General features: G+C 40.0%; 2 protein-coding genes across 5 annotated transcripts in view; one reads left to right on the top strand and one right to left on the bottom strand.

The window, feature by feature from the left end:
- The first annotated feature begins 11,898 nt into the window (after positions 1 to 11,898).
- The window catches only part of CMSS1 (cms1 ribosomal small subunit homolog), a 377,532-nt gene continuing 363,599 nt past the window's right edge, over positions 11,899 to 25,831 (top strand). Inside the window, exon 1 of one of the 2 annotated variants that reach the window (XM_027582447.1) lies at positions 11,899 to 12,095. In XM_027582447.1, coding sequence (XP_027438248.1) covers positions 12,032 to 12,095 — 64 coding nt within the window. In that variant the 5' untranslated portion in view covers positions 11,899 to 12,031. The remainder of the gene's footprint in view (positions 12,096 to 25,831) is intronic. The other variant, XM_027582448.1, reaches the window with a different exon arrangement.
- Positions 17,800 to 25,831, bottom strand: part of FILIP1L (filamin A interacting protein 1 like) — a 53,127-nt gene continuing 45,095 nt past the window's right edge. For 2 of the 3 annotated variants that reach the window (XM_027582441.2, XM_027582442.2), the window contains one exon: positions 17,801 to 22,073. In XM_027582441.2, the coding sequence (XP_027438242.2) occupies positions 21,882 to 22,073 (192 nt within the window). In that variant the 3' untranslated portion in view covers positions 17,801 to 21,881. Of the gene's footprint in view, positions 22,074 to 25,831 lie in introns of all 3 variants that reach the window. The other variant, XM_035726389.1, reaches the window with a different exon arrangement.

Below are 25,831 nucleotides of genomic sequence, written 5' to 3'. Positions count from 1 at the left end.
ACCCTGCCTGGGTTAGAAGGGAAGCGAGCATGGTTGTAGCAACGTGCAGGTCCCCAAGGAACAACATCTCCCTCTCATGGCCAAAGGAGAAACAGCAGTTCCACTCGCAGGCTTTTTCTACCATGAATTCAGTGGGTCAGGAATTTTGTAGAGGACATAGTGGGGATGGTTTCTCTCTGCTCTGTGACGTCTAGGGCTACAGTGGAGGGTGAACCAACAACTGGGGCATAGAATCACCAGGAGGTATCTTCATTTATAGGTCTGGTTGTTGATGCTGTTGTTGGCAGAGACCTCAGCCGATCTGTAGGCAGGAATACCTACATATGTTTCCATGTTGTTTCTCTGTGCAGGCTACTTTGGGCTTTCTTATAGCATGACACCTGGGTTCCACATGAACATCTCAAGGTAGGAGTGTCAAGGTCACTGTAAGGAAAGTATGCCGGATGGGAAATATTGGTGGCTATCTCTGGAAAATACAATGTACCATATGTACACCTGGTTGCTTAGTGCCTTGTCTGTGGTAGATACTCTCTGGTGGACCTAGATATGGGACACAAAAATCCACACACTTTTGCCCACTCCCTTAGGTCCCTCCACATGCCTCTTCCCAGATCTCTTTGCTATTGAACTTCAAATATAATCTCTTACAGGCCCTTGACCCCCTCAACCACACCATTCTCTATTGCTCAAGACTGTTTATCCTTATCTCAGACTCCTTCTCTTTCCATTCAAAGGAGATGGTTAAATGTACATCTCAAAGCTCTGCCCATTGTCCTCACCGCTGTCCTTTATGACCCCTCCCCAAGTGGGATGGTAGTACAGTAGCAGTTCTATCATCTACCATTGTCAGTTCTACCAACATACCAAGCATGAACCACTATTGAGCATTTTCCTCTATCATCAGCGGGTCATAGGGAACACCCCATGAGGCCATAGGTGTAAGCTGAGGAATACAAGAGACATGGAGACCTGGGCCAACTGTTCATATAGCTTATTTATGACTTCTCGGCCTGCTTAGATGTGATCTCGTGTAAACCATTTCTATCGTTCAGTAGCTGTTGATGTGTGCACCCAACCTTACCAAACCCAGGTCCTGAAGGGGAAGCTCTGTTCATATAATCATTTGATGTTCCATTGTCAAATGTTCAGTTTCTACTAAAGCTAAGTATCATGCTAGCAGTTGCTTTTTGAATGGTTGAGCTGTAGAAGGCATGGCTTTACTCTCTAACTCTAGGAGTTTGTGCTGATTCTCCTTTTAGGTCCAGCCAGATTCCCTACAGCATCATCTGTCACCTAGCACCTAGGGATCTGCCACATTATTATGAACTGAGTGGAAGAGCAGCTTGTATTACAACCTGGAACTGCTGCTGGGTCCTCTTTTCTCAAAACTGTTAGCCTTGGGGCACCTGGGTGGCTCAGTGGGTTGAGTCGGCCCTTGGCACGGGTCATGATCCTGGGGTCCTGGGATGGAGTCCCACATTGGGCTACCTGCTCAGTGGGGAGTCTGCTTCTTTTACCCCTCTCCCCTGCTCGTGATCTCTCTCTCTCTCAAATAAATAAAATCTTTAAAAAAAAACTGGTAGCCTTTTGAGTCACCTAGCTTAACTGGCGTCTGATAAATTCCCTTTTTTTCTCTTTTGTTAAAAGCATTTTTTTAATTTTTTATTTATTTTTTAAAGATTTTATTTATTTATTTGACAGAGAGAGACATGCACAAGCAGGGGGAACAGCAGGCAGACGGAGAGGGAGAAGCAGACTCCCTGCTGAGCAGAAAGCCCGATTTGGGGCTAGATCCCAGGACACTGGAATCATGACCTGAGCTGAAGGCAGACACCTAACCGACTGAGCCACCCAGGCACCCCTTAAAGCAATTTTTTTAAAGATTTATTTATTTGAGAGAGAGAGAGCATGCACGCACGGAGCGGGGAGGGGCAGAGGGAGAGAATTTCAAGCAGGCTCCCTGCTGAGTGGGGAGCCCAATGCCCGCTTGATCTCACGACCCTGAGATTAACAACTTGAGCCAAAATCAAGAGTCAGACGTTTAACTGACTGAGTCACCCAGGCACCTCCTGATAAATGCTTTTTCAGTCACCTGATAAATAGGTTAGAGCAGTGTTTACAAGTGTGGCATAGGCTATCTGCAAAATCCAAAAGTGCATCAAATACTGTTTCTATTCTTAGTGGTAAGAGATGAAAGATGCAAGAACTTTTCCTCTACCTTGAAGGGGATACTCAGGCATACCTCAGATACCCACACTCCTAAAAATGTGATAAATGTTGCAGGCTCTTGAACATCTATAACTTGTATCCCCCCTTGGGCATACATGTATTTTACTAGGGCACTTGGAGTACTTGTCATTTCCTGCTCCCAGATCCAATTAATACTATATCATTGATACAATGGATCAATGTGATGTTTTGAGGAAGAGTAAAATAATCAAAGTCCTTCTGAACTGAATTATGACACAGAACAGGAGGGTTGACCAGCCTTGCGAATGTTCGCAGGAAAGCATTCACAGTTTTGAGTGAATATGAACTCAATCTTCCCAAGTGAATGCAAACTGCTTTTGATCTTCTTTCCTACTGGAGATTTAAAAGAACACATTTGCCAGATCAAAATTACAAAGCAAGTGCTAGAGGCTGTGTTGATAGATTCAACCAAAGATCAACACCTGGTGTAGACTCTGTGATTGCATATACTATTTACATTTATGGTAGCCCATCATATCCATGGTCCATCTGGCTTGGGGGCACCATACTGGTAACCCAAACTTCCTGCAGCCTACATCTCTGCATTTCCACTGGAGTGAGATAGAGTTTCTGTTTACTATCTTTGCTGAGGAGTGGAATTGGAGGCAGGCAGTTTCAGAGGCTTCCACTTGGTTCTTCTTACACAAATGGTCCTTAACTTCATAGAACAGAGAATCAGTGTGATGGTTCTACCAGTTGTTCAGTATATCCATCTTGATTATACACTCAGCAACTGGAGAGATAACCACAAGCTAATTGGAGCCACCAAGACAGATTTGGGCCAGGCCTCTATTACCTTGCCCCATATGCTCCACTCTAATGGGAGGTTATAGGATTCCTTTGCATCAATTCACCCTGTATCTAAAAGCCCTTGAAAGAGCTGGGTATCTTCCATTTCTCCAGTGTACCATCACTCTGAAGAAAGGCCACAGGTTACATTGGAAAAGATATTGAGTACATAGTGTATACACTGATGGTATTGCAGAGAACTTCCTCAGGACCCATATTCCCTTTAATCAACGGGCTGTGGATTTGAGAACTGGCTCATATCTAGAAACAGGTCCAGGAATCATGTTTTTCCATTTTGGCAGTTGACATCTGCCTTCTGCTCACCACTTTTTAATTGTGGTTGTTTCCGTTGTTGTTATATAGGTTAATCAAGACCCTCATTAACTTCTGCTCTATCTTGCCCCTAGGAATACCCATGGTCTGTGGAATTTCACAGATCCCCTACATTTTAAGGATCCCTGACTAATCGTTATGTTTGCTTCTGATGGCTAAGTGCTGCCAACCACCTTTGCTATTCTGAAATTCTATCACTCACTCACTGACACTAGGGCATCTTCTACTGTTATCTCTGGCTTGCACAGGACAGTTACCATTGAGTCCATCAACTATGTTAATACCTACTCACTACTGCAATCTTAATGCTTTAGTGAAACGATGTCTTCTAGGCTCTCCCAGGGAACAGTCAGCTGGTAGGTTCTCTGGTCACACAAAATAAATCCATTCTAAGAAGCCCACTACTCTGAGCGTCGTGACCATTTCTTTAATAATCTGTCATGGCAGTTCTTACGTCTCCTTCGCTGTAGATTACCAACGTGTCCAAGCTTCAAGTTGTCGTTCTTACAGGGTGTTAGGATTTAATAAGAAGTTAAATCATCAGCCACTGGAGAGGGTCCCCCTATCAATAACCTCTCTTCTACCCAGCTTTACACAGTGCTAGTCCAAGACTCTCGAGACCCATTACCTTACGAATTCTTGGTTTCTGTTGATATATTAATCTGTGGCTTTTCTTAGGACTAAATAATTTTCTTGTGTACTAGAGACTATACTTTTCACTCTCTGTGCTGAGGTCTAACCATAGTTCTTAGTGAAGAACCAATGAGGGAAGGTAAGGGCTCAACATCATCTTGTGAGGCAACTAAGATAAGGCCTTGAATGGTGTCGAGGTAATGGGAGGCCTCTTTCCTTCAGCAAGGGGGAAAAGACCCTTCTCTGCATTTCCAGAAAGCTCAGGAATCCAGGGGTTCAGAGACCTCAACCACACCTGCCCAAATGTCCCCATCTCAGTCTCAGAGTCTCTCTTCTTCCCTTTTAGGACTTGACATTAGCACAGGAAACATGTCAGCCTGTGCATTCAATCTCTTTATAGCTCTGACACCCTTTGAATCAAATTCTGGGCTGAATTTAAGGTATAGTATGGCCAGGGAGCCTGCAGTCAGTTAAGCGTCTGCCTTCGGCTCAGGTCATGATCCCAGAGTTCTGGGGTTGTGCCCCGTGTCGGGCTTCCTGCTCATCAGGGAGGCTGCTTCTCCCTCTCCCTCGCCTCCTCTCCTCCACCGCCTGCTCATGCTCACTCTCACTCTGAAAAAAAACAACAACAACAACAACAACAAAGTACAGTATGGCCTCTGGTTGCAGAAGATAAAGAGCTCTTTAAACAATGCCATGGAGAATTTCTAGCTTTCTCAGCATGTTCAGAATTGGTAAGAACCTATCATTCTCTTTCCCTAAAGTTTTTAGAATAGTTAGCAATAACCAGCCAACTCCACAATCTTTATAATTACAATTACCCCATATCTTTTAAGCTACCACACACAAGTTTCCCCCTTCAAGTTGTACCTCATCCTAATCTACCACAGATAAAGTCACTGTGTCTTAAGAATTGAGATGCTACAGTACACCAGAGGCTTTTTTGTTTTGTTTTATTTAACCACTACCAATCATCTTTGTTGCCATCTGATCAGTGAGTAAAAAGATTCCAAAATTTTGTCTTGAGGGTCTGCTTTCTAGGGTATTTCAAATTCCAACTATGCTCTTTTAGGTTGTTTCCAAAGCTGACCCTAAGACAGACTTGGGTACAGATAGATTATGTGGGAGGTGATCTCAGGAAGCACAAGTAAGAGAGTGGGGAAAAGAGACAGGAAACACAGAAAAGACAATAAAGTGTCCATCTTGGGACACTTTAAGAAGCTGTATAAAGTGTCTATCAGAAAAAGGACAGAAAGGGTCACGTGGGTGGCTCAGTTGGTTAAGCATCTGCCTTAGGCTCAAGTACATGATCTCAAGATCCTGGGACAGAGCCCCGAGTCAGGCTCTCTGCTCAGCGGGGAGTCTGCTTCTCCCTCTGTGCTTTCTCTCTCTCTCCTTCTCTCTCTCAAATAAACAAATAAATAAATAAATAAAGGGCATACATACATAAAAGAAAAAGATATAGGACAGAGAACCTGGAACAGTCATCTACTAATGTCTATTCGCCTTTGGTTCAGAGTTGCTCTTGGGAGCATTAACTTTTTTTTTTTTTTTTTATGTTGTTAGTCACCATACAGTACATCATTAGTTTTTGATGTAGTGTTCCATGATTCATTGTTTGCGTATAACACCCAGTACTCCATGCAATACGTGCCCTCTTTAATACCCATCACCAGACTAACCCATCACCCCAATCCCCTCCCCTCTGAAACCCTCAGTTTGTTTCCGAGTCCATAGTCTCTCATGGTTCGTGTCCCCCTCCGATTCCCCCCCCCTTCATTTTTCCCTTCCTTCTCCTAATGTCCTCCATGCTATTCCTTATGTTCCACAAATAAGTGAAACCATATGATAATTGGCTTTCTCTGCTTCACTTATTTCACTTAGCATAGTCCCCTCCAGTTCCATCCATGTCGATGCAAATGGGTGGGTATTCATCCTTTCTGATGGCTGAGTAATATTCCATTGTATATATGGACCACATCTTCTTTATCCATTCATCTGTTGAAAGGCATCTGGGCTCTTTCCAGTTTGGCTATTGTGGACATTGCTGCTATGAACATTGGGGTGCACGTGGCCCTTCTTTTCACAACATCTGTATCTTTGGGGTAAATTGCACCAGTAGTGCAATTGCTGGGTCATAGGGTAACTCTATTCTTAACTTTTTGAGGAACCACCACACTGTTTTCCAAAGTGGCTATACCAACTTGCATTCCCACCAAGAGTGTAAGAGGGTTCCCCTTTCTCCACATCCTCTCCAACATTTGTGGTTTCTTGCCTTGTCATTTTTTGCCATTCTAACTGGTGTGAGGTGGTATCTCAGTGTGGTTTTGATTTGAATTTCCCTGATAGCTAATAATGATGAACATTTTTTCATGTGTCTGTTAGCCATTTGTATGTCTTATTTGGAGAAGTGTCTGTTCATGTCTTCCACCCATTTTTTGACTTGATTATTTGTTTTTTGGGTGTTGAGTTTGAGAAGTTCTTTATAGAACAACCCCTTTATCTGTAGTGTCATTTGCAAATATCTTCTCCCATTCCATGGGTTGCCTCTTTGTTTTGTTGACTGTTTCCTTTGCTGTGCAGAAGCTCTTTATCTTGACAAAGTCCCCAAAGTTCTTTAACTTCTTTAAACCTTGGGCTCAGCAAGCTCCCATGGTGCCAGAGAAGCAGACAGTGAGGATATTCAGGGAGGGAAGCTGTCAGCATGATGAAAATGGTCTACCACAGCTGCAAGGAAACTCAGACATGAACCAAGGGAAGATGGAGCAGGGTTTTCACAGTATTGCTTCAAAGTCATAATGAAAGAGGGCAGTTTGAATAAAAGGACAATGTCTCTGTCCCCAGTTCCTGACACAGAACTCCTAAATTCCTTGGAATTTCCTGCATGATAGGAGTGTCTTTTCTTTAATAAAGTGCCACTTGGTGGGCTCCTGGAGGAGGCTGGTCACCAGAAAGATCAAGTCATAATTCGAAGCTTGGAACCTTCAGCCTCACTCCCCATCTTCCAGGAAGGGGAAAGGAGCTGGAGATTAAGTTAATGATGAATCATTAACTCATCATTTCACCCCCAAGCTGTTCCCTCATTTTTGTTTTGCTAGTTTCCACAAAGACGATATCAGATTTTCACTTTTTAGGACTTGAAACTATTTTTTTGTCCTCTTTTCCTCACCATTTTATTTCCAAACCATTTTCACAAATTGATGGTGATGTTCCTCACTTCATTTCTTCCTTTTTTCTATACTGTTTTTTTCCTAGTCCAGTGGATGTGGGTCATTTTTGGGTCATGTATCACTTTGAGAGTTATGAAATCCATGGGCAGATGGGAAATCACCTACTGGATGGGTGACTCGAGCAAGTTACTTAATTCCCCATGCTTTAGTTTCACCATCTATAGAGTAGAGAGACTAACAGTACAAATGTGAAGCAGATGCTTTTCTTGCCCCTCAGCCCACTATGAAACCAGTCCAGCAATGGAGGAAAGTTCTGGGCAGCTGCCAGCATTCCACCTCAAGCATGCTGAGTTATGTAACTCTGCTCTTCTGCCTCTGGGCTTTCTCCAGTGGCAGCATAGCCTGGGAGTATCTGGAAATTCAAATCCCTGGGGACAACCCTTAACCAATGGTGGATGGCAGTCAGTGGATATCCTCTTCCTGAGGATAACTCCAAGGCACAGTCTACATTGTTTCTCAGAGGGTCCCTAGCAGGATAAAGAGCCAGTTATATAACCAATTTAATAGTCATCCTTCCTTCCTTATCTCCCTCTCCCTGTTTTATTTCTGCCCCCCTCCCCCACACCAGATCCCATCCCAAATAAACTACTTGCATCCATGCTCTACTTTTAGGGGAACCTAAACTAAGGCAGTAAATCTATCAGTTAGGGTCCAAGCAGGAAAAAAACCGAATCCTTTAAGTTGTACAATTGAAAAAAAAAATTGGTAAAGGGAGTATTTATGCAGATGAGGTAGGGTTAGGAAAACAAAAGATGGTATAAAACCCAAGGCCTGGTAACGTTGGAGAGCCGTTACTACCCTTAAGTCTGAGGGAGCCTTGGCCTCCAGTGGCGGGATGAGGGCAAGGACTAGTGTAAAGCAAGCAGGTACATCCAGCAGAACATTTAGGAGGCACTTGTTCTCAGGTTCATCCAAGAGCCAGCCTGAGAGAGTGCCTCTTCAAATTTTGTATCCTAGGCCCCTGCTTGTGGCACCCTAGTCCCAGCCCCGAAAAGAGAACAACATAAGGAGTTATTTTTCTCTCATCCTTTGATTTCTTACTGATGCCTCCAATTTGCTGAACCCAAATCTGAAATCAGAGCTTAGGGGAGATTTACATCAGCCTCCTAGGTGACAGAAGGGTAGAGAATGGTAAATGGAAAATATCTGATCCAGTGTAGTAGCTCATGGAGCTATGACAACTAGATGAATTAAGACATAAAAGTGCTTAGAAAGGTACCTGAATCATGCTGTTGTTGTTACTGTTATTATTATTGCCCACATGATGCAAAAGTTTAAGTATATCATCAGGGGTTCATGGACTCCCTAAGGTACATATATAGACTGGGTTTAAGGACAAAGAACCCGTGCCTTCATTAAACTCTTTTCATTGTATGGTGAGCCTTCACAAAGCAGCCTTTAAACTTTTTTTTAACCCCTTCTAATCCAGTCTTCCCCAGCCTTTTTACATCATGGCACCCATAGAAAATAGCAATATTTGTTCAACACTGGATTGAAGAGATGAGGCTACCTTCAACCTGAAGCAACTGGCCCAGGGGCTCTGCCTGTCTCTAAGACTGAGGGAATCAGTATCTTAACATACCCATGCCAGGTGGAAAGTTCTGCTCAAATTTATTATCTACCCTGCATGCTGACACCAATTTAGCTTTCCTAAAACAGTAGTTCCATCACATCCTTTGCATCTAATGAACACTAATATCTGGAATTCTTGGTTGCATAGTCAAGATTAAGGCATGGAGTTGGAAGAGAACCCAAGAATCATCTAATTTATTCCCTTTATGAGCAAAGTGAAACCCAGCAAGGTTAAATGACATGTCCAAAAAAACATGCCAATCAATATCCATTGACAAGGTCGTTCAAGTACCACCTCCTTCATGAAGGCTTCTCAGTGCACCCTGCTGGGAAGTGAATTCGTCCTCTTGTAAACTCGTAATACTCATTTAGATATCATACAGAAAGAGGAAGAAGATAAAGATCTTTTTCAACCTGAGCTTCTCCATGTTAGGTGAAGTGATCAAATACTGGGGTACAGAATTTTACAACAGACTAGTTTCTAAAGTAGGATGCCAATTCACTGATCAATAGAACAGTTAAATGGATGTACAACTTAGGTTGGCTAGTCAATATAATCTAGGGTCAATAAGCTTTTTTCTGTAAAGGACCAGGTATAAATACATTAGGGACACAGTCTCTGTTGCATGTTTCTTTTTCCTTCCTTCCTTCCTTCCTTCCTTCCTTCCTTCCTTCCTTCCTTCTTTCCTTCCTTCCTTCCTTCCTTCCTTCCTTCCTTCCTTCCTTCCTTCCTCTCTGGTTGTTGGTGTGTTTTATTTTGTTGTTGTTCAGCAATGCATTGAAAGTGTAAAAACTATCCTCACTTACTGGGACAAAATAGGTGATAGGTTGCATTTGGCTGGGGGCCTTAGTTGCTGACTTTTTATATCTGTCGCCAGAAAGGAAGCTGACTTGGGAAACAAACTTATCAGGTTGCTTAGTAAGTAAAACAGTCAGAGTAAAGGAATTTCAAATTCAGTTAGGCAATCTATACATTGTCAGTGTCTACGTGTGCCAGGTACTGTTCGTGGTCCTAGGGCCACAGGGCTACAGTGGTGAAATAGGAAAGATGCAATTCTAATCCCCAAGGAGGTGCTTAGGGAGTGGGTGTGTGATAAGAGATGACTAAAGCATTTAAGAGAATGACATAATGATTCTGACTACTTTCTGTGTGGAAGCAAGACTGAGGTGGGACAAGAGGAAACGCAAGAGAAAAGCAGGTTAGAAGACTATTACAGTGGCTCAGAAGAGAGATGATTACCTTACACCAAGGTTGTAGTGGTGCAAGTGATGAGAAGATTGGTTAAATGGTTAGATTTGGGATATATTTTGAAGATAGATCCCTCCAAACTTACCAGTGAATCAGATGACAATGCAACCAGGAGGTGCTGCCACTTACTGAAGTGGAAGAGGTTAGAAGGTAAAAGGGGTTGGGATCCAGGGCATAAGAGGAAGACTGATCCTGGGATAAGATCAGAGACAGTGGGAAAGTGAACTCACATGGGAAAGGCAGCAGAACTGTCTGGAAGCTTTGAGTGTCATTTGAGATGTTGGGTCAGTCACTGGAATTCTTAGTGAGTTCTTAAATAGCACCCAATTTAACTCTACTGAAAATGTCTTTTTCCTATAAGTGGATTTTTCCCTTATCTTTTAAATTATGTAAATAAATATTATTAAATACCACAAAATATTTGTAATATATCTATAAATTATAAAGCATAAGAATTTAATGCACATCTACGAACTCTCCACTCTACCTAAATTGGACATTTGCCAATAACTTACATTTACCTTTGTGCTTCTTAATCCCATTTCCTGGTTACTCCATGTCCTAAATTTTGTGCTTACCACTCTCTTTCTTTAAAATCACATATGTACTTTTTGATCTAAACAACTTTTGGTTTTCCCTGTATTTGAACTTTTTAAAATGGCATCTGGCATTTTTAAACTCAGCATTATGTTTCCAAAATATATCCACGTAATTACATGTGTTGATTCATTTCCTATGCTTAACTGTATGGCTATACTATAATGTAGCTATCCATTTTCCTATAGAAACACATTTCGGTTTTTCCACTTTTTGCTATTACTGACAATGCTGCTGTGAATATTCTATAGTATCCAAGAGTTTCTCAAGTGTGTATAGTTAGGAGTGGAAATTGCTGGATCATAAGGTGTGTAGGTTTGTTGCAAAGTGTGCCAAATTGCTTTTCCAAGTGGTTATTACCAATTTACATTCACACCAGTAAGGTGAAGGAATTCCCATTGATGCATGTACTCTCTCGAATTTGGTAATGTCAGACTTCCTTAATTTTGTCAATTTACTGCATGAAAGCTAGTAGGAGACAGAACATCATTTCATATGTTTATTGGTCATGACACTTCCTCTTCCATACTAGTATTTCTTATTTAATTTTCCTTCCCAATAACCTATCAATCCTACCTCTGCCACTTCACGTTGGAGGTAAGACAAGAAGTACCGTAGGTCTTTTACCTGTAGTTAAGCAACAACTGACTCGCTTCTCGTTTCACAAAATGCGGTAGAAAACACAGTGGAGAAGGATGTAAAGAAGACCGACTACTCTCAACTCCCCGGATCACTAGAGTCCTTTCGTGGGCGAGCACTCCCGGACCATCAACATTTTTCTCAACCCATACCATATAAAAAGAGCAGTACACAATCTACAGCAAAGTTCAACATTCATGGTCATGAATTCTTGCGCACGTTTCCCCAAAGCAAACTAGACACACAGGCGCCCCAACACAGACACACAAACGAAAACACACCCACGTGCTCTGGTCTTCTCCCGCGGCACACGTCCTTTGAAACCGAACAGAGAAAAATTGTCTTAGCGTCCTGTTTCACACTTTCGTTAATAGCTTTTTGGCCAAAAAAAAAAAAAAAAAAGTAAACAAAAAGCTTTGAAAGAAGTTATTTAAAAAGATAATAATCCTTTGGAGGGAGTTGCTTTTACTTGCCTTTTTGCTTTTGTGAGGATTTATTTTGAGTTACTGGACAGAGTTTCTCATCAGCACTTGTATGGAAACTGCGACGTGATGGGCGCAGTGGCTGGGGAGGCGGGGCGGAGGTGTGACGTCATCGCCGCGGGGCGGAGGCGACGGTGTCTGAGGAAAGGCACCGCGTGCGGGCTGCCAACGCTGGCCTCCCGGCTTGGGGGAAGCGAGAATACCTGCCCCTGTCCGCTTTCCTTTGGTGGTCCGTTCACAGCTAGTCCCGCCTGGAGATGGCTGACGATCTTGGAGACGAGTGGTGGGAGAACCAGCCTGCAGGAGCAGACGGCAGCCCAGGTACGCACTCTGCCTGATCCCCCCCCCCCCCCCCCCCGCCACCATCACTCCTTCGATGAGCCTCAGCCCGCGCCAGCCTCTGGCGGTCACGGCGTCTGGCCCCGCGGTGGTGTGCCCAGCTGTGGGAGCGCGCGAGCATCGCGGATGAAGTGGTGCGAGAGCCTTATTACTAGGGGAAGCAGTGTGACTTTAACTCAGCTCTGCCCCTGTCAGGAAGGACCCTTTTCCCAAGCTTTTCCTTTTACACATTTCCTTTACATATTTCTTAATAGATAAGAGACTTTTCGTGAACTCAGGGAGTTTGGGCTTAGTGGTTAAGGGTAACTCCTGGATTAGATTCAGAATGCTTCTGTTCAAATCGAGACTCTGGTCCCTCTAATACTGTTTCAGCTCCTTTTCCCCATCTGTAAATTAAGGATAATAATGCCAATTTCATAAGATTGTGACGAAGATTAAATAAACATAATACAAATGATGCACTTTAGCACAGTGCTTGGCACATAAGATGTGCGAGGTAAATATAAGCTATGGTTTTTCTTGCTATCATCATCATCGTGTTATTTGGACTATTAAAGCCTGAAGGAGGTTTAGATAGGGATCATCCTTTTGAATTTAACCATTTTATAAGATCTAAAGATATCAAGTAACTTGACAAGTTCACATAGCTAGTTGGTGTCAGAAATAAGACTAGAATTTAGTTAACACAATTCAAACAACTTAATATGCTACGTGTACCCACTGCCAATACAGTGGCTATTTTATCCATAAGTAGATAGCCTTAAGTAACTCCTCACCACAGGCTGACTTTGAACCTTTCAAGTTCCATGAAGCTTAATATACAGCTATATGTTGTAATCGTTCTTCAAAGTCTACCAGATTCTAAGATTATTTTAGGACAAAACCAAAGTCTGATCCATGTCATATAGTCCACCAGGCACTGCACATGATTGACACTTGATACATACTTGCTGCAAACATTAATTTTGAAATATGTGTTGTGAAGTATCCATTAAAGCTGCAAAAAGCTACAGCATTGTTTCCTGAAGGAGTAGCCTTCCAGTACAAACTGAGTAGATGTCATTTTTAAAAAGGTAGCCAGTGTAATACTTCCGCCATTAAACTTCCTGACTCTGTTGCTACTTTGTTTCAAGGAAATATCTCTTGCAGGCTGTAGCGTTCCACATTTACTTTAATAACCCTTTCCCACCCCCCTCAACTCAGGTGTTTAAAGCTATTATTTTATTTTATTTATTTTTTTTTTTATGGTGTGATTTAAGTATAGAAGTCATTTAAGAAATAATTGAATTCCTTTGGAGTGGTAAAGGGGATCCTATTTCTTGATTCTAGCCCTGCCTTTTGCCTGTTACCAGCCATATGTCTCTCAAGTTAGTCGCCCTTTAGAAGGAAAGAAATTAATGTGTATTGAGTGTCTTATGTGTCAGATACTTTCATAAACACAAATTCATTTAATCTTCATAACATGTTTAAAAGATAAGTATTACTGTCATTTTTATAGATGAGAAACTGAGAAAAGTTCAGTAATGTTCTTAGAAACACACAGCAAGGAAGAGATCTGGGAAGAGGTTACACAAGTGTGCCTGAGTTTCAAAGTCATACTTATCCAGTATTACAGTGTGGCTTTACTGGGCCTCAGTATCATGATCTGTAAAATGAGGGGTCCTTAGAGATCATCTTTTTAAGGGTTTTAACTAACCAACAGTTCTAAACATTGGATCTATAGCCTCCTTCATGTAAGTTACCAGGATTCCCATCAAGATAGTATATTAGAGTCACCCTCCTTCTTAGATTCCTTCGAGGTCTAGGATTAACATTTGAAAATTGCTGACTTTAAATGTATCAGGGGCATTTGCTTTGTTAACTGCTTTTAAGTATAGTGAGCATATAAGCTTCCTTGAGATATGCTTGATTATTTGTCGGTGATTTGCCTAAATAATCTGTATGGTATTTCCAATTCAGAAGAAATCGCGACTGAACCAATTCAGATTTCCTGATTCTACCTATGTTAATGGGGGAAAGATCAGCCTAAAATGTGTGAACTGTATTTTGTTTTGAGGGTCATAGGAAAAATAGTGCCTTAAGTCAGAGAAAGGAAATAGTTGTAATGATGCCTTTATTTCTGTTGTGTACTATGCTACTTGCTTATAAAAGTAAACATCTTTCCTTTCCATCTGCTTTCCATTCATACTTATGGTAGCAAAAAGCATTTAGCCATTTATTCAACAATCTACATCTACAACAAAGGCTCAACATTCATGGTCATGAATTCTTATGCGTGTTTTCTAAAAGCAAATTATACAAACATACAGATTCCCAAACACTGATACACACTATGTAAAACATCTGTCTAACATATCCAGTTATCTACTTATTGTCTAAGGAAATGTAGTTTTTGCTTGTCTCATGTCTTAGATGTGGTAAGTAACTCAGAGACTCTTACTAAAGCTCTTGATCTACATATGACCCTTTTTTGCATACGTCTTATGGCTATTCAGGACTTACACTCTTGTGCTAGAATCCTGCATTGTACTGGAGTCCAACATGGGACCTGGCACCTGGTGTTTGGGAGATATTAGCTGAATAAATGCATGCATGCATGCTAGATGCTACAGAGTTCTTGGTGATCATGTATGTAGATAGACATATAATTTCTCGCCCAATTAAATACTTTTAAGAATGAAAGGCCATGCTGTAAGAGTTTTTCTGGGACTGTTCTAGTCTACCTGGGATGTCAACCTATTGGCGTCACTGTTGGTGATTGGAGTCATGGTCCAGGATAAGACAACTGAGAGTTGTGTCTGCTGAAGAGTGTGCAGCCAGTGTGCTCAGGTAACAGAGCCTAGGAGTCATTTAATGCCATCTGACATTTCATTTTACTTATTTCCTTATTCCCTGCTTACCTTAAGAAATTATTTGAAGTGACTCATAGTAAACAATACATGCATTAGAATCGTAATTGCAAAACCTTAATGCTAAAGTGAATAGATACAATGCCTGAGGTTTCATGTAGTTGACCAAACTGGGCACTTTCTCAGTATGTTGCTTGAAAACTGAGAATGTCATTCCCAGCAGGGATTTTGTTACTTATAGAGCAGAGCCATGAGTTTTTGCAGTTTGAGTTGGTCACATGATCATTCACTTACTGAAGAGAATATTGATTGTTTTCCCTTTTTATTCCAATAATATGCCTATTAAGTTACCAAGTCAAGTGTCCAGCAGGTAGCAGGGCATATGAATCTGGAGCTTCAGGGTTGGGTCAAGGCTAGAGATAAGAGATTTAGGAATGACTGGCACATGTATAGCTTACTTAAAAAAAAAAAAAAAATTATTTATTTAGAGAGAGAGTGAGCAAGGGAGAGAGAGAGAGAATTTCAAGCAGAGTCCCCAGTGAACGCGGATCCTGGCAAATCTTGCTCTCATGACTCTGAGATCATGACCTGATCCGAAATCAAGAGTCAGACACTCAACCGACTGAGCCACCCAGGCACCCCTACAGCTTACTTTTAAAGAGGATGTTTTAGCAATATGCCAAATTCTCAGCCTTTTTTTTTTGAGGAGTGTTTTTCATATGCTTCCCTAGCTTATTCTGAATCTTTGATTTCATCTCTTACCAAGCATCTAACTAGAAAAATGAAGTGTGAACACACTTCTATGTACAGTATAGAGAGACAGTAGATAATAATACTAACTTGCATTTGTTGAGTGGTGGTTATGTGCCAGATACTATTTTGATTGCTTTATGTGTACTAGCTCATTTAATTTTCACAAGTACACTGTGACGTAGTTACTATTATCCCCATTTTACAGGTGAGGAAATTGAGGCAGTACTAAGTGGTTAAGTGATTTGCCCAATGTTATTTAGTAGGTAAGTGGGGAGGCTGTGATTCATAGGCAGGCAATCTGAAACCAGTCTGTGCACTTAAATTTCTCAAAGATAATTGTTCTGATTATCAATGGTAAGAATCTCATCTCTAAAATAACAATCCTTTATCAATTAAAAGAGGCTCATAGTTTATATACCCTTTTGTTTATATACATCATTGTTGTCAAATTGTGTCTATTAACTCTTAACTCTCCTAAAGTTTACTCTTCTAGAGAACACTGATTACTCAGAGATACAAATAAGCAGGTATCATTGGGCTTTGAGAACAGTCTTCGCCAGGAAGTCAAACTTGATCCTAGAGCTCAAGACTCACACACCTGTCTTCTTGAAGTCCGCTTATTGACTAGGAATGTCAATGCAAATGAAAGCCAACATTTACCCAAACAAAGGCCCTTCTGTCTGATCTATTAAGTCTTGTCTTCAGCTCTAAGTCTTCCTGAATACTTTTTTTCCATTTTTCTCCTCTGTTAACTCCATCAAAGTACATGTTATCATCCTCAGTTGCCTTAACCACTGCAGTAAACTCCTAACAGAGCTCCCAGTTTCTGTCTTATCCCTATTTGGACTGTTCTTCGATTAGCAGCCTGGGTGATCAGATCTCATTTCTGCCTAAACCCTCCAGTGGCTTCCGTCTGACACGTATAATACAACCCAGGTTACTTATCAGGACTGATATCTGCCACATATTCTACTACTTACTCCCCTGTAATTTATGCTTTTCCACTCACACTAGCCTTTATTTTGTGCCTCAGTAGGCCAAGTTCATTCTGTCTTAGCCCTTTGCAATAGGTGTTCCTTTTTCTTTCTGGGCTCTCCTGTATTTCAAATGGCTAGCCTTTTCTTAGAACATTAAGACCACAGTTCAGACATCACCAAAAGAGAAGCATTTCCTGGTCAGCCAGTCTCAAGTAGCCATCTAGTTGCTCTATTACAGTATCATATTATGGTAATTCTCAGCAGAGCACTTATCACCAACTATTATTTGCCTTGTTAAATTATTACATTTGCTAATAGATTACATTTCCTTGTTAAATTATTACATTCTGGTAGGATCCCCCACACTAGAATGTCAGCTCCATGTGAGCAGGGATTTGTTTATCTAGTTCTTTGCTGTATACTCAGTGCGCAGAGTAGTATCTGGGTCCTTGGAAGGCACTCATTAAGAATTTGTTCATTAAGTAATTGATTGTTAATGTTTCATAGCCACATCTTGAAGACCTCAACATAGGAGTTCCACATCTAAAGAAATTTAGTTCACTGGAAGAATTGTCAAAATCTTGCTTAGGCTTTTGACAGATTTGACAGGTGCTGCATCTCTCTTTCTGATAATACATAGAAAATCCTTGTTGTATAACTGTGTCTACTAACCTTATTCTAACCATATTTGAATTTAGTTTTATAAATTTTCTTTTGAAAGGGGAAAACAGACTTTTGCTTTATGATGAGCTGATATTTCCTAATGGTGACAGCTTTTGTTACCTAGAATCAATGTGATTGTTCATTTTGTTTGAGATTGCTGAAATGAGCATTTAAAATTTTTGTTGTTGTTGTATTATCATTTCATAACATTTCCTTCAAATCACGTTGCTTTATCTATACTGAATACCTCCTAGAAATGATGAAGTAGAGGAATACCTTGGATCTTTTAAACCTGAATAATTCAAGTGTTTGGTTTCTTCCCCTCTTCTCACATCAAAGTTAGGCCTTTACAGTATTAATTTTACCTATAGGCAGCATGCCTAGTAGACGTAAAGTAGTAGTAAAACATTGCCTCTGCATATAGAATTCAGGCTTGGAATATTTGTAGTGCATTTTGATAACAAACAACAGAGAATCAACTTCAAAATGATTTATTGAACTCTCATGCTTGGCCCTATTTTAGACACTGGGGTGGAATTAGAGGATAAAACATACGCTTACATTGTGGAATTTATACATCAATGTGGTTCAACCAAAATGCAAGTAATGTGACTTTAACAGATGTTCGAGGGCGGAAAACAGGGGCAGGAAAAATCTTAAAGGGGAGAACTGGAGGGGAGGGCCTGCCGCGCCTGCGGTCGGTATTCGGAGCTTGCAGACTGCGACAGACCCACAGAGAAACGGCATGGGCCACTTTTACTTTATTGTATACAATTTCAGTAATTCTTACAAGTGACTAAACAAGTGGTTCTTGACAACAATTGTGTTTAAAGGTACAGATCTATACATCTTTCTCCAACTACATGCACAGTAGTTCTGCGGTCATTTTGCTAAATGTCTATGAACCTCTTGAAAAATACCAGGAGTTTGGAAGGCCTAGAAATACTTCCGTTTCCCCTCTCAGATTCAACAGCAACATTGTTTTGTGGCACAAATCCTTTGACCTGTTCTTACCTGATATTCTTTAGTTGAACACTTTAGTGCATTCATAGAATTATACATTTTACTAAATGTGTCACAAACAGCTTGAAAGATAGTTTCCCTGTTTTCATCGGCTTTCAAAAAATTCTTAGTTCTTAAATTACTAGTTTTTTTTTTAATTAGTTGATTAAGCTCTTAAGCTCTTGTTCCTGAGTTCTTGCTAGTCTAATTCACACTAGGCCAGAGATCAGAAACTTTCTTTGTAAAAAGCCAGGTAGTAAATGTTTTAGGCTTTGCTGTCCAGTCACTGTCACTAGTCAACTCTGCCATTGTGGCATAAAAGCAAGCATCCATAATAAATATGTAAACAAATGAGTGTGGTTATGTTCCAATAAAACTTTATCTATGGACAATGAAAATTGAATTTCATGTAATTTTCACATTTTGTAAAATATTCATCATCTGATTTTTTTTCTACTATTTAAAAATGTAAATACTATTCTTAACTTGCAGGACATACAGAAACAAACAGTGGGCTGAATTTGATCTGTGGGCTGCAGTTTGCATACCCCTGCCCCAGATTCAGTGTCAGAACCTGAGTTGTATGTCACATGTCCCCTAGAACAGGGATTTGAAACATATCCCAGAGAGAATTGCATTTTACATCAAATACGCCATTACTTAGTCCATCATTATCAGTCATATATTAGATCAGTCACATTTCTGTTAAAAATCAGATACTTTATTCAAGTAGTTAAAAGGAGATTAGTTCAGAAATCACTGAAGCTAAATAAATGAGGGGTTGAAGAAACCCTCCAGCAGAAAAATATCAGGTTATTAAAATTCTTGTTACAAATTGGATTTGTTTTTATTCACTTGGATTTTTATCTGCTTTCTTTTAAAAACTTAGTAAAGTAACTCCAGAATTAGGATAGCTTCTTTTATTTTTACTGTTTTTCAGAGGGGCCACATTTCTGCAGAAATAGGGTTATTCTCAGGAAACGGGATTCTTTATGTTTCAGTTGTGTTATAGATCAAACACCATTGTGTTAAACTCCAAATAGTATTCCCAGTTCTAAGCTACTTATGCATTTTTATTGTGTTACATATTGCTTTAAAATAAGCATGGTTTTTGGTTGGTAATCCTCTTGTTAAAATAGACTTTGTTATTTTAAAGATTTTTGTCTTATTGGGATTAGAACTGTTACCATTTAAATATGGGTTTCTGCTGCTTGCCATAGAAGTTGCTATTTTCCGACTCTTTTTTAGTACTTTGTATCTTGTACCTTGTCCTTCTTTTTTTGCTTTCTCCTGAACTTATGCCAGCTTGGCATGAAAATGTACTTTAAGAAGTCTCCTAACCTAGGAGAAAACAATTAAAAAATGTCCAACATACAATATATTTTGTGCTCTTCAAGGTAAAAATGTTCCCCGTGTCTTTTGTTTTTCTGGAAGTATTTCATGCTTATTTTTCCTGTTTTATGCTTCTTTTCAGTCTGTTTGGTTTCCACTTTGGAAGGTCCAGTGTTTTTTCTTTCCATTAGCATAATTATCAGTCTTGAATGTCAGTCACCTGGCATAACTGCTTTTCCTCACTCTATCAAATACCACTGCCATCTCTTAGCAATTTTCTCACTTAAACGTCTTGACTGAATGGTCCTTCTCTCCATCGTTCACTCATTCTCTGTTCATTTAACATTACCTGCATATTGCAGGCACAACACTAAGCACCCTACACATGTTCCCACTGTACCATTCACCTGTTACTACCCTGCACTTCCTTCTGAACTGTTTCTCTTGTATGTTTGTGTTAGAACTTCGTCACCTTTTTTTGTAGTTCACTTCCTCCCACTACTTCTCCTACTGCTTTTCAACTTAGACTTTTCCATTTCAGGCTTTTAATTCACATGACCTCCCCTGTCTTCTTCCTCTGCCACTTCCCTGTTGGGACTGCTGCACGTCATCCCTCTCTGGCTGCATTGCTCATTGCTACCCAGAATTCCAGCTCCTTTTCCTCCTCCTTGAAATTGGAGTGAGTTCAGGGGTATTTGTACAGTGACATGAGCACATTGAAGCAGGCTTGGCTGGATGAGTGTGGAGAATGGCAGTTCCTTTGCTCCTACTTTGCTGGCTCCATCCCAGGATAGCTGGCTAAAGCACTGTCCTTCCAGGATTTCTTCCCGGATCATGTCTCCCGTTCTTGGTGCAGGATCACAGAGAACCTTGCATCATGCTCTTCACAGAATTTTTTTCTTTCTCACTGAAGCTTTGTATAATATAACTGTGTCTCATGTCAGAAATGCCTTGTCTTATAACATTGTGTTGCTCTGTCCACACTGAATTACAAACATACCTTTCTCTTAACTCAATGAGAGAGTTTTAAGTGTGATGAAAAGAATTACTTTAGCTAACTACTGCCAGAGGCCTGAGTCCCACCTTGTAGATGACTGGTTGAATTCAGTCATGGGTTATCAGAACTGGAAGGAATCTGAAGAATTATTCAGTTCTCCTGTTTTATATATGAGAAACTCAAGGCTCAGAATGAATGCCAAGCTCATTGTCAAATGAGTAAAAAGCTAGGATTGGAATTTGAGTCTTTTGCTGAATCAACTGTGTTTTTCTGTAACACTGATTCATTGAAGTGATGTAATTAAAGAATGTCTGATGAGACAATAAATTTTTGTCTTTTTTTTTTTTTTAAACACCTGGGACAGTGATTCTTATCTCCCTAGAAGATCTCAGGATTAATGACCTTTGACTCTTAAATGTCCTGATGACTTTAGAAAGCAAAAATACCCATCTAAAATGGTTTTCATAATAAGCCTAGCAATATGATTCCATGGCCTGGCATATATAGGAGGGGTAACTTACTAGAAGAAGTGAGACAGAAGACTAAGTGCCAGCAGTCAAGTGTGCATATTACACCAGTGATTATCAGGTCCGTTACACAAAGGATGTGTTCACCCATCACTCATTTTTGTTGTTCTTTCTTCCATGTACTAAGAATTACCACTTTTTTTTTCTTATCCTGGTGTAAAGAAATCATAGTTTTAGACCTTAAGTTATGATTTAAGTTGTCCTGCCATTTTAATGGAAATAATCTGATTTTCTGGAAGGAGATTAGGAATTCTTGCTAGCATATCTTCTTAGCAAAATATGATTCAATAAAGTTCTGTGAAATGAAAGGGTTACTTCCGAGTTCACCAGAAAACTTTTGAGCTGTTCTCATGAATTCAGTCCTATCCCATGCTAATGATAGATTGTCCAGCTTTGGGCTGGATTGTAAGTAGAATGAGGAATTGGAAGGATTTGGCCTATTTGTATGTATATGCCTATACACACATATAGATAAAATAAATGTAGATGTGTTGCTCTTTCAGGATGCTATTCACCAGGTCCAGCAACCTGTGAATGAACTATTTGTCATTTTGCTGCTTTGCCATTTCTTAGAGACATGACCTTTCCTCTTTGGTCTTCATACTGGTAATTTTAGCTTTCCAGATGTTTCTGTAGGTGGATGTATCCAGATAGTGCATTGGCATGACTTACCTTTTCCCTCCCATGTGGAGAAAAGTGTTAGAGGTGAGAGTCTTTATGATGTGTAGCTTCCCACAGCCAGTGTAGTGACTGGGCTTATCCACAGGCCCTGTGGGAGCTTTAGGGAAAAGCTTAGTGTTGCCTGTAGATTTTGGTTTAGGGATCCGTGTTGGGATTCTCTGCTTGCATACCTCCTTGATCTTGAATTAAACAGAAGAACAAAAGGTAGTTAATGGTACAGTTGGTGGAGAAGCAAACATTGTTCAGCTTGGAGGATTTGGCTTCTTTGGAAGCACTAGGTTCTGGGGATACATCAGATATAAAGACTTTCAAGTTGAAGAAAAAGAATTTAGTAAAGCAATTCTGCTAACATGTGTTGAGTTTGTGGTGTGCAAGGCCCTCAACAGTAGATAGCACTAAACACAGAGATAAATTCCTTTCCGGCAATCATAGTATAGTGGGAAGTAAGCAAGAGGAGTGTCTCAAATTAATCTCAAAGCATCATGAGGTTGTCAAAGAAAGGTTAATTTCAACTGAGGGGTCTAAGAGCTTCATGAAGAAAGTAGCATTTGACTTGGACCTCTAAAGACTTAGGATTTTTAATAGCAGGAATGGGAGGGCATTCTAGAGTAAAGGAATACTTTTGGCAGCAGGATGAGGGAATATTTTTGGCAGTGTCCCTGAGATAGGAAATCAGACACAGTTGAAAAATGGAGTGACTTCAAATTAGGTTGTATTTGACAGGTGAAATGGGACTGTAGACTGGGCCTAGATGGGGAAAATTGTACCTGATTCTATAGACTGTACATGCTGGAGGGGATGGAGGGGAATAGAAAGGGAAAAGGCTGGGGGAAGACACATTATAGAGGTAGAATTGTATTAATATTTGTTCCCTGTTAATATTTGAAGAGTGAGAGAGGAGTCACAGATAGGTTGAATGATCTGGACTGGGAGAGTGGGTTGTAGAGTGTGAAAGAGTGTGATTGAGTTCACATTCACCTAAAAAATACACACTTTTCATTTATTAAGGAAAAATACTCTTGGATAAGAATACTTGTTGGTAAAGAGATGGGAAAAAGTTCTCAGCTAACTGTAGTTCTCCCATTATAATCCACAGTTGCTGGTGATGATTATTTTCTCCCTCTTTGGTTGCATCATCCTTTCTTTCCTATGAGCTCAAAAATATAAATCTTTTGAAAATGCATTGCAGTTTTCATCATAGATTACTAATACTGTTTTTATGGGAACCCTTCTTAAATTTTCATTCTACAGAAATTTGTTTCCAGGTTTTTATTGTACTGATAAAGTGCAGTTAAGTCTCTTTATGTAAACATTTAGTTACTTAAAATGCCCTTTAACTTTTAAAGCAACCATATTTAGATTTTCAAATAAACAGTATATAGACTTAGCTAAAAATATGAGGATTGCTAGAAGAGTTTTTGGACTTTAGTATTATTGACATTTTTTTTAATACTTAATCCTAAACATAGCAAGTGAGATGTTGATACTCTGATATCAGTCTCCTCCTTATCTAGATGGTATTCCTACCTTTCAACCTGTCCTCATGGTCTCATCTTCAGTGCTGAAATGCTCATTCAACATTATTACCTCTCAAATAGGCAGAACCTTTTTTTTTAATTATGTTATGTTAGTCACCATATAGTACATCATTAGTTTTTGGTGTAGTGTTTCATGATTCATTGTTTACGTATAACACCCAGTGCTCCATGCAATACGTGCCCTCCTTAATACCCATCACCAGGCTAACCCATCCCTCCCACCCCTCTTCCCTCTAGAACCCTCAGTTTGTTTCCTGGAGTCCACAGTCTCTCATGGTTCGTCTCCCCCTCCACTTTCCCCCCCTTCATTTTTCCCTTCCTTCCCTTAATGTCCACCATGCTGTTCCTTATGTTCCACAAATAAGTGAAACCATATGATAATTGACTTTCTCTGCTTGACTTATTTCACTTAGCTTAATCTTTTTAAAAAAAAAATATAGTAAAACTCAGTGCCCAGTAAGGGTTTGGTGAGATGGGCGACCATGGTGATGATTACAATAGTGGTTTGGTAGAGTGTCTCAAGATACCTAAAACTCACACTTTGTGACTCATTCATTTTATTGCTAGGAATCTTTTCCAGGAAATAATTAGAGATGTAGGCAAGGCTATTCACTTTTGCATTATTTATAACAAATGTTTACACTATATATTACACTATAATCACATGTAAGTATTATACTGTCTTGAAATGATGCTTTTGAAGATACAGGAAAATGCTTATTCAGAAATGTTAAAAGCAGGATTAAAATCTATATATGTGCTTTAACTATGTATGTTTGAAGAGAAAATACTAGGAGAAAATATACCAGTGCTGTGAGTGGGTAACTGGTTAGTGAAGTTATAGGTGTTTTTTATTTTTCTTCTATTTTCTATATTTTCTTCATTTTCTACAGTAAGTATACAATTACAAAAAGCAACACTAAGTTATATTAAGAGATTAAAAAAAGAAGGAAACACTTCAGAAATCAGAACATTTATGTGCATATCAACCATATTTTCCCAAACATGAGCAGTAGCAGCTGCAACTGAAATCAGTGATTGACTAATTCAAGTTATCTGATCTTGTCACCATAGCAAATAATAGCCTTTCGAAGATGGGTTTCTGCAATGTCCTTTAACTTTGTCAAGATTTAGATTGGTTCTCCTATTGTACAAAAATCTGTTGGAATCCTATTTAAATTATAGATCCCTGGGCCTTCCCCCTAGAAATTATAATTCCATTTGTCTATGGATGTGCCCAGACATCCTCAATTTTAATAAACTCTCATGGTGTTTCATCTGATGCAAGTGGTCAGCCTGCCACACTTTGAGAAACACTGCCATAGTTGAACCTCCTTTAGAAGTAAGTTTTAAGTTGTGGCATCCCTGGCTGGCTCAGTTGGTGGACCATCGGACTCTTGAGTCCGAACTTACAACCCAGTCGGGGTTGTAAGTTCAAGTCCTGCATTGGGTTTACTTAAAAATTACTTAAAAATAAAATCTTAAAGGGGCACCTGGGTGGCACCATCGATTAAGCATCCAAATCTTGGTTTCTGCTCAGGTCATGATCTCAGGGTTGTGAGATCCAGCCCCATGTGGGGCTGTGGGCTCAGCGCAGAGTCCACTGGGTTTCTCTCTCCCTCTCCCTCTACCCCGCCCCCCCCCCGCACTTGCACGCTTTTCTCTTTCTCTCTTATCTCTCTAAAATAAATAAATCTTTTAAAAAAAATCTTTAAAAAGAAAAGAGAGAATAAGCTTTAAGTTTTCTTTCACCTGGAACTCTGGCCTGCCTGGGTGTGGGAGGTTCAATGGTTTTCATCAACCTGTGGGGCTTTTAAAACGCTGCAGATGTCCACATCCCTTCTGAGAACCTACTGACTCCGATTGTCTAGGAGTGTGGAATATGGGCATGTGAATTTTTAATGAGCACCGCAGGTTATTCAGAACTGAAATCCCTGTGATAAACCAATTGGTATAGGAACACAATATTGGTGGGGCTTGTTTGTTTTACACTATATTGTTATGCTTTGGTGAAGACAACGTGGCTTGGGATGATGGTCATTGGTGGGGTCAGTTGCCTGAAAGTTACTGGGCTCCCATTGTTTGTAGACCATGGATGGTGCAAGCCAATTTTGTCTTAACTGATTGCACTACATAGTTTTTACCTCTAGATGGCAGCAAAGGCTAGTCATTTTATTAGAATGGTCCTAAATGTCATTCGCCTTTTAAAAAATGATTCTATGTGTTTTTTTAATTTCTTCCTGTATGAATTTTATACTTGGACATATTTCAGTAAATGAGATATGGAGCTTTAAAATGTGTCATATCCTGAATCATTTTTATAGAACATTATGTCAAATAGCTCCAAGAAAGTTTTGTCCAAATTTGGAGTGCATGTTGCAGGCGGAATCTATGCATAT

This window comes from Zalophus californianus, chromosome 1, assembly GCF_009762305.2.
Source record: "Zalophus californianus isolate mZalCal1 chromosome 1, mZalCal1.pri.v2, whole genome shotgun sequence".
Classification (NCBI taxonomy): Eukaryota; Metazoa; Chordata; class Mammalia; order Carnivora; family Otariidae; genus Zalophus; species Zalophus californianus.
The sequence above is the reverse complement of the archived record's forward strand: the minus strand, read 5'-3'. Positions and strand labels throughout refer to the sequence as shown.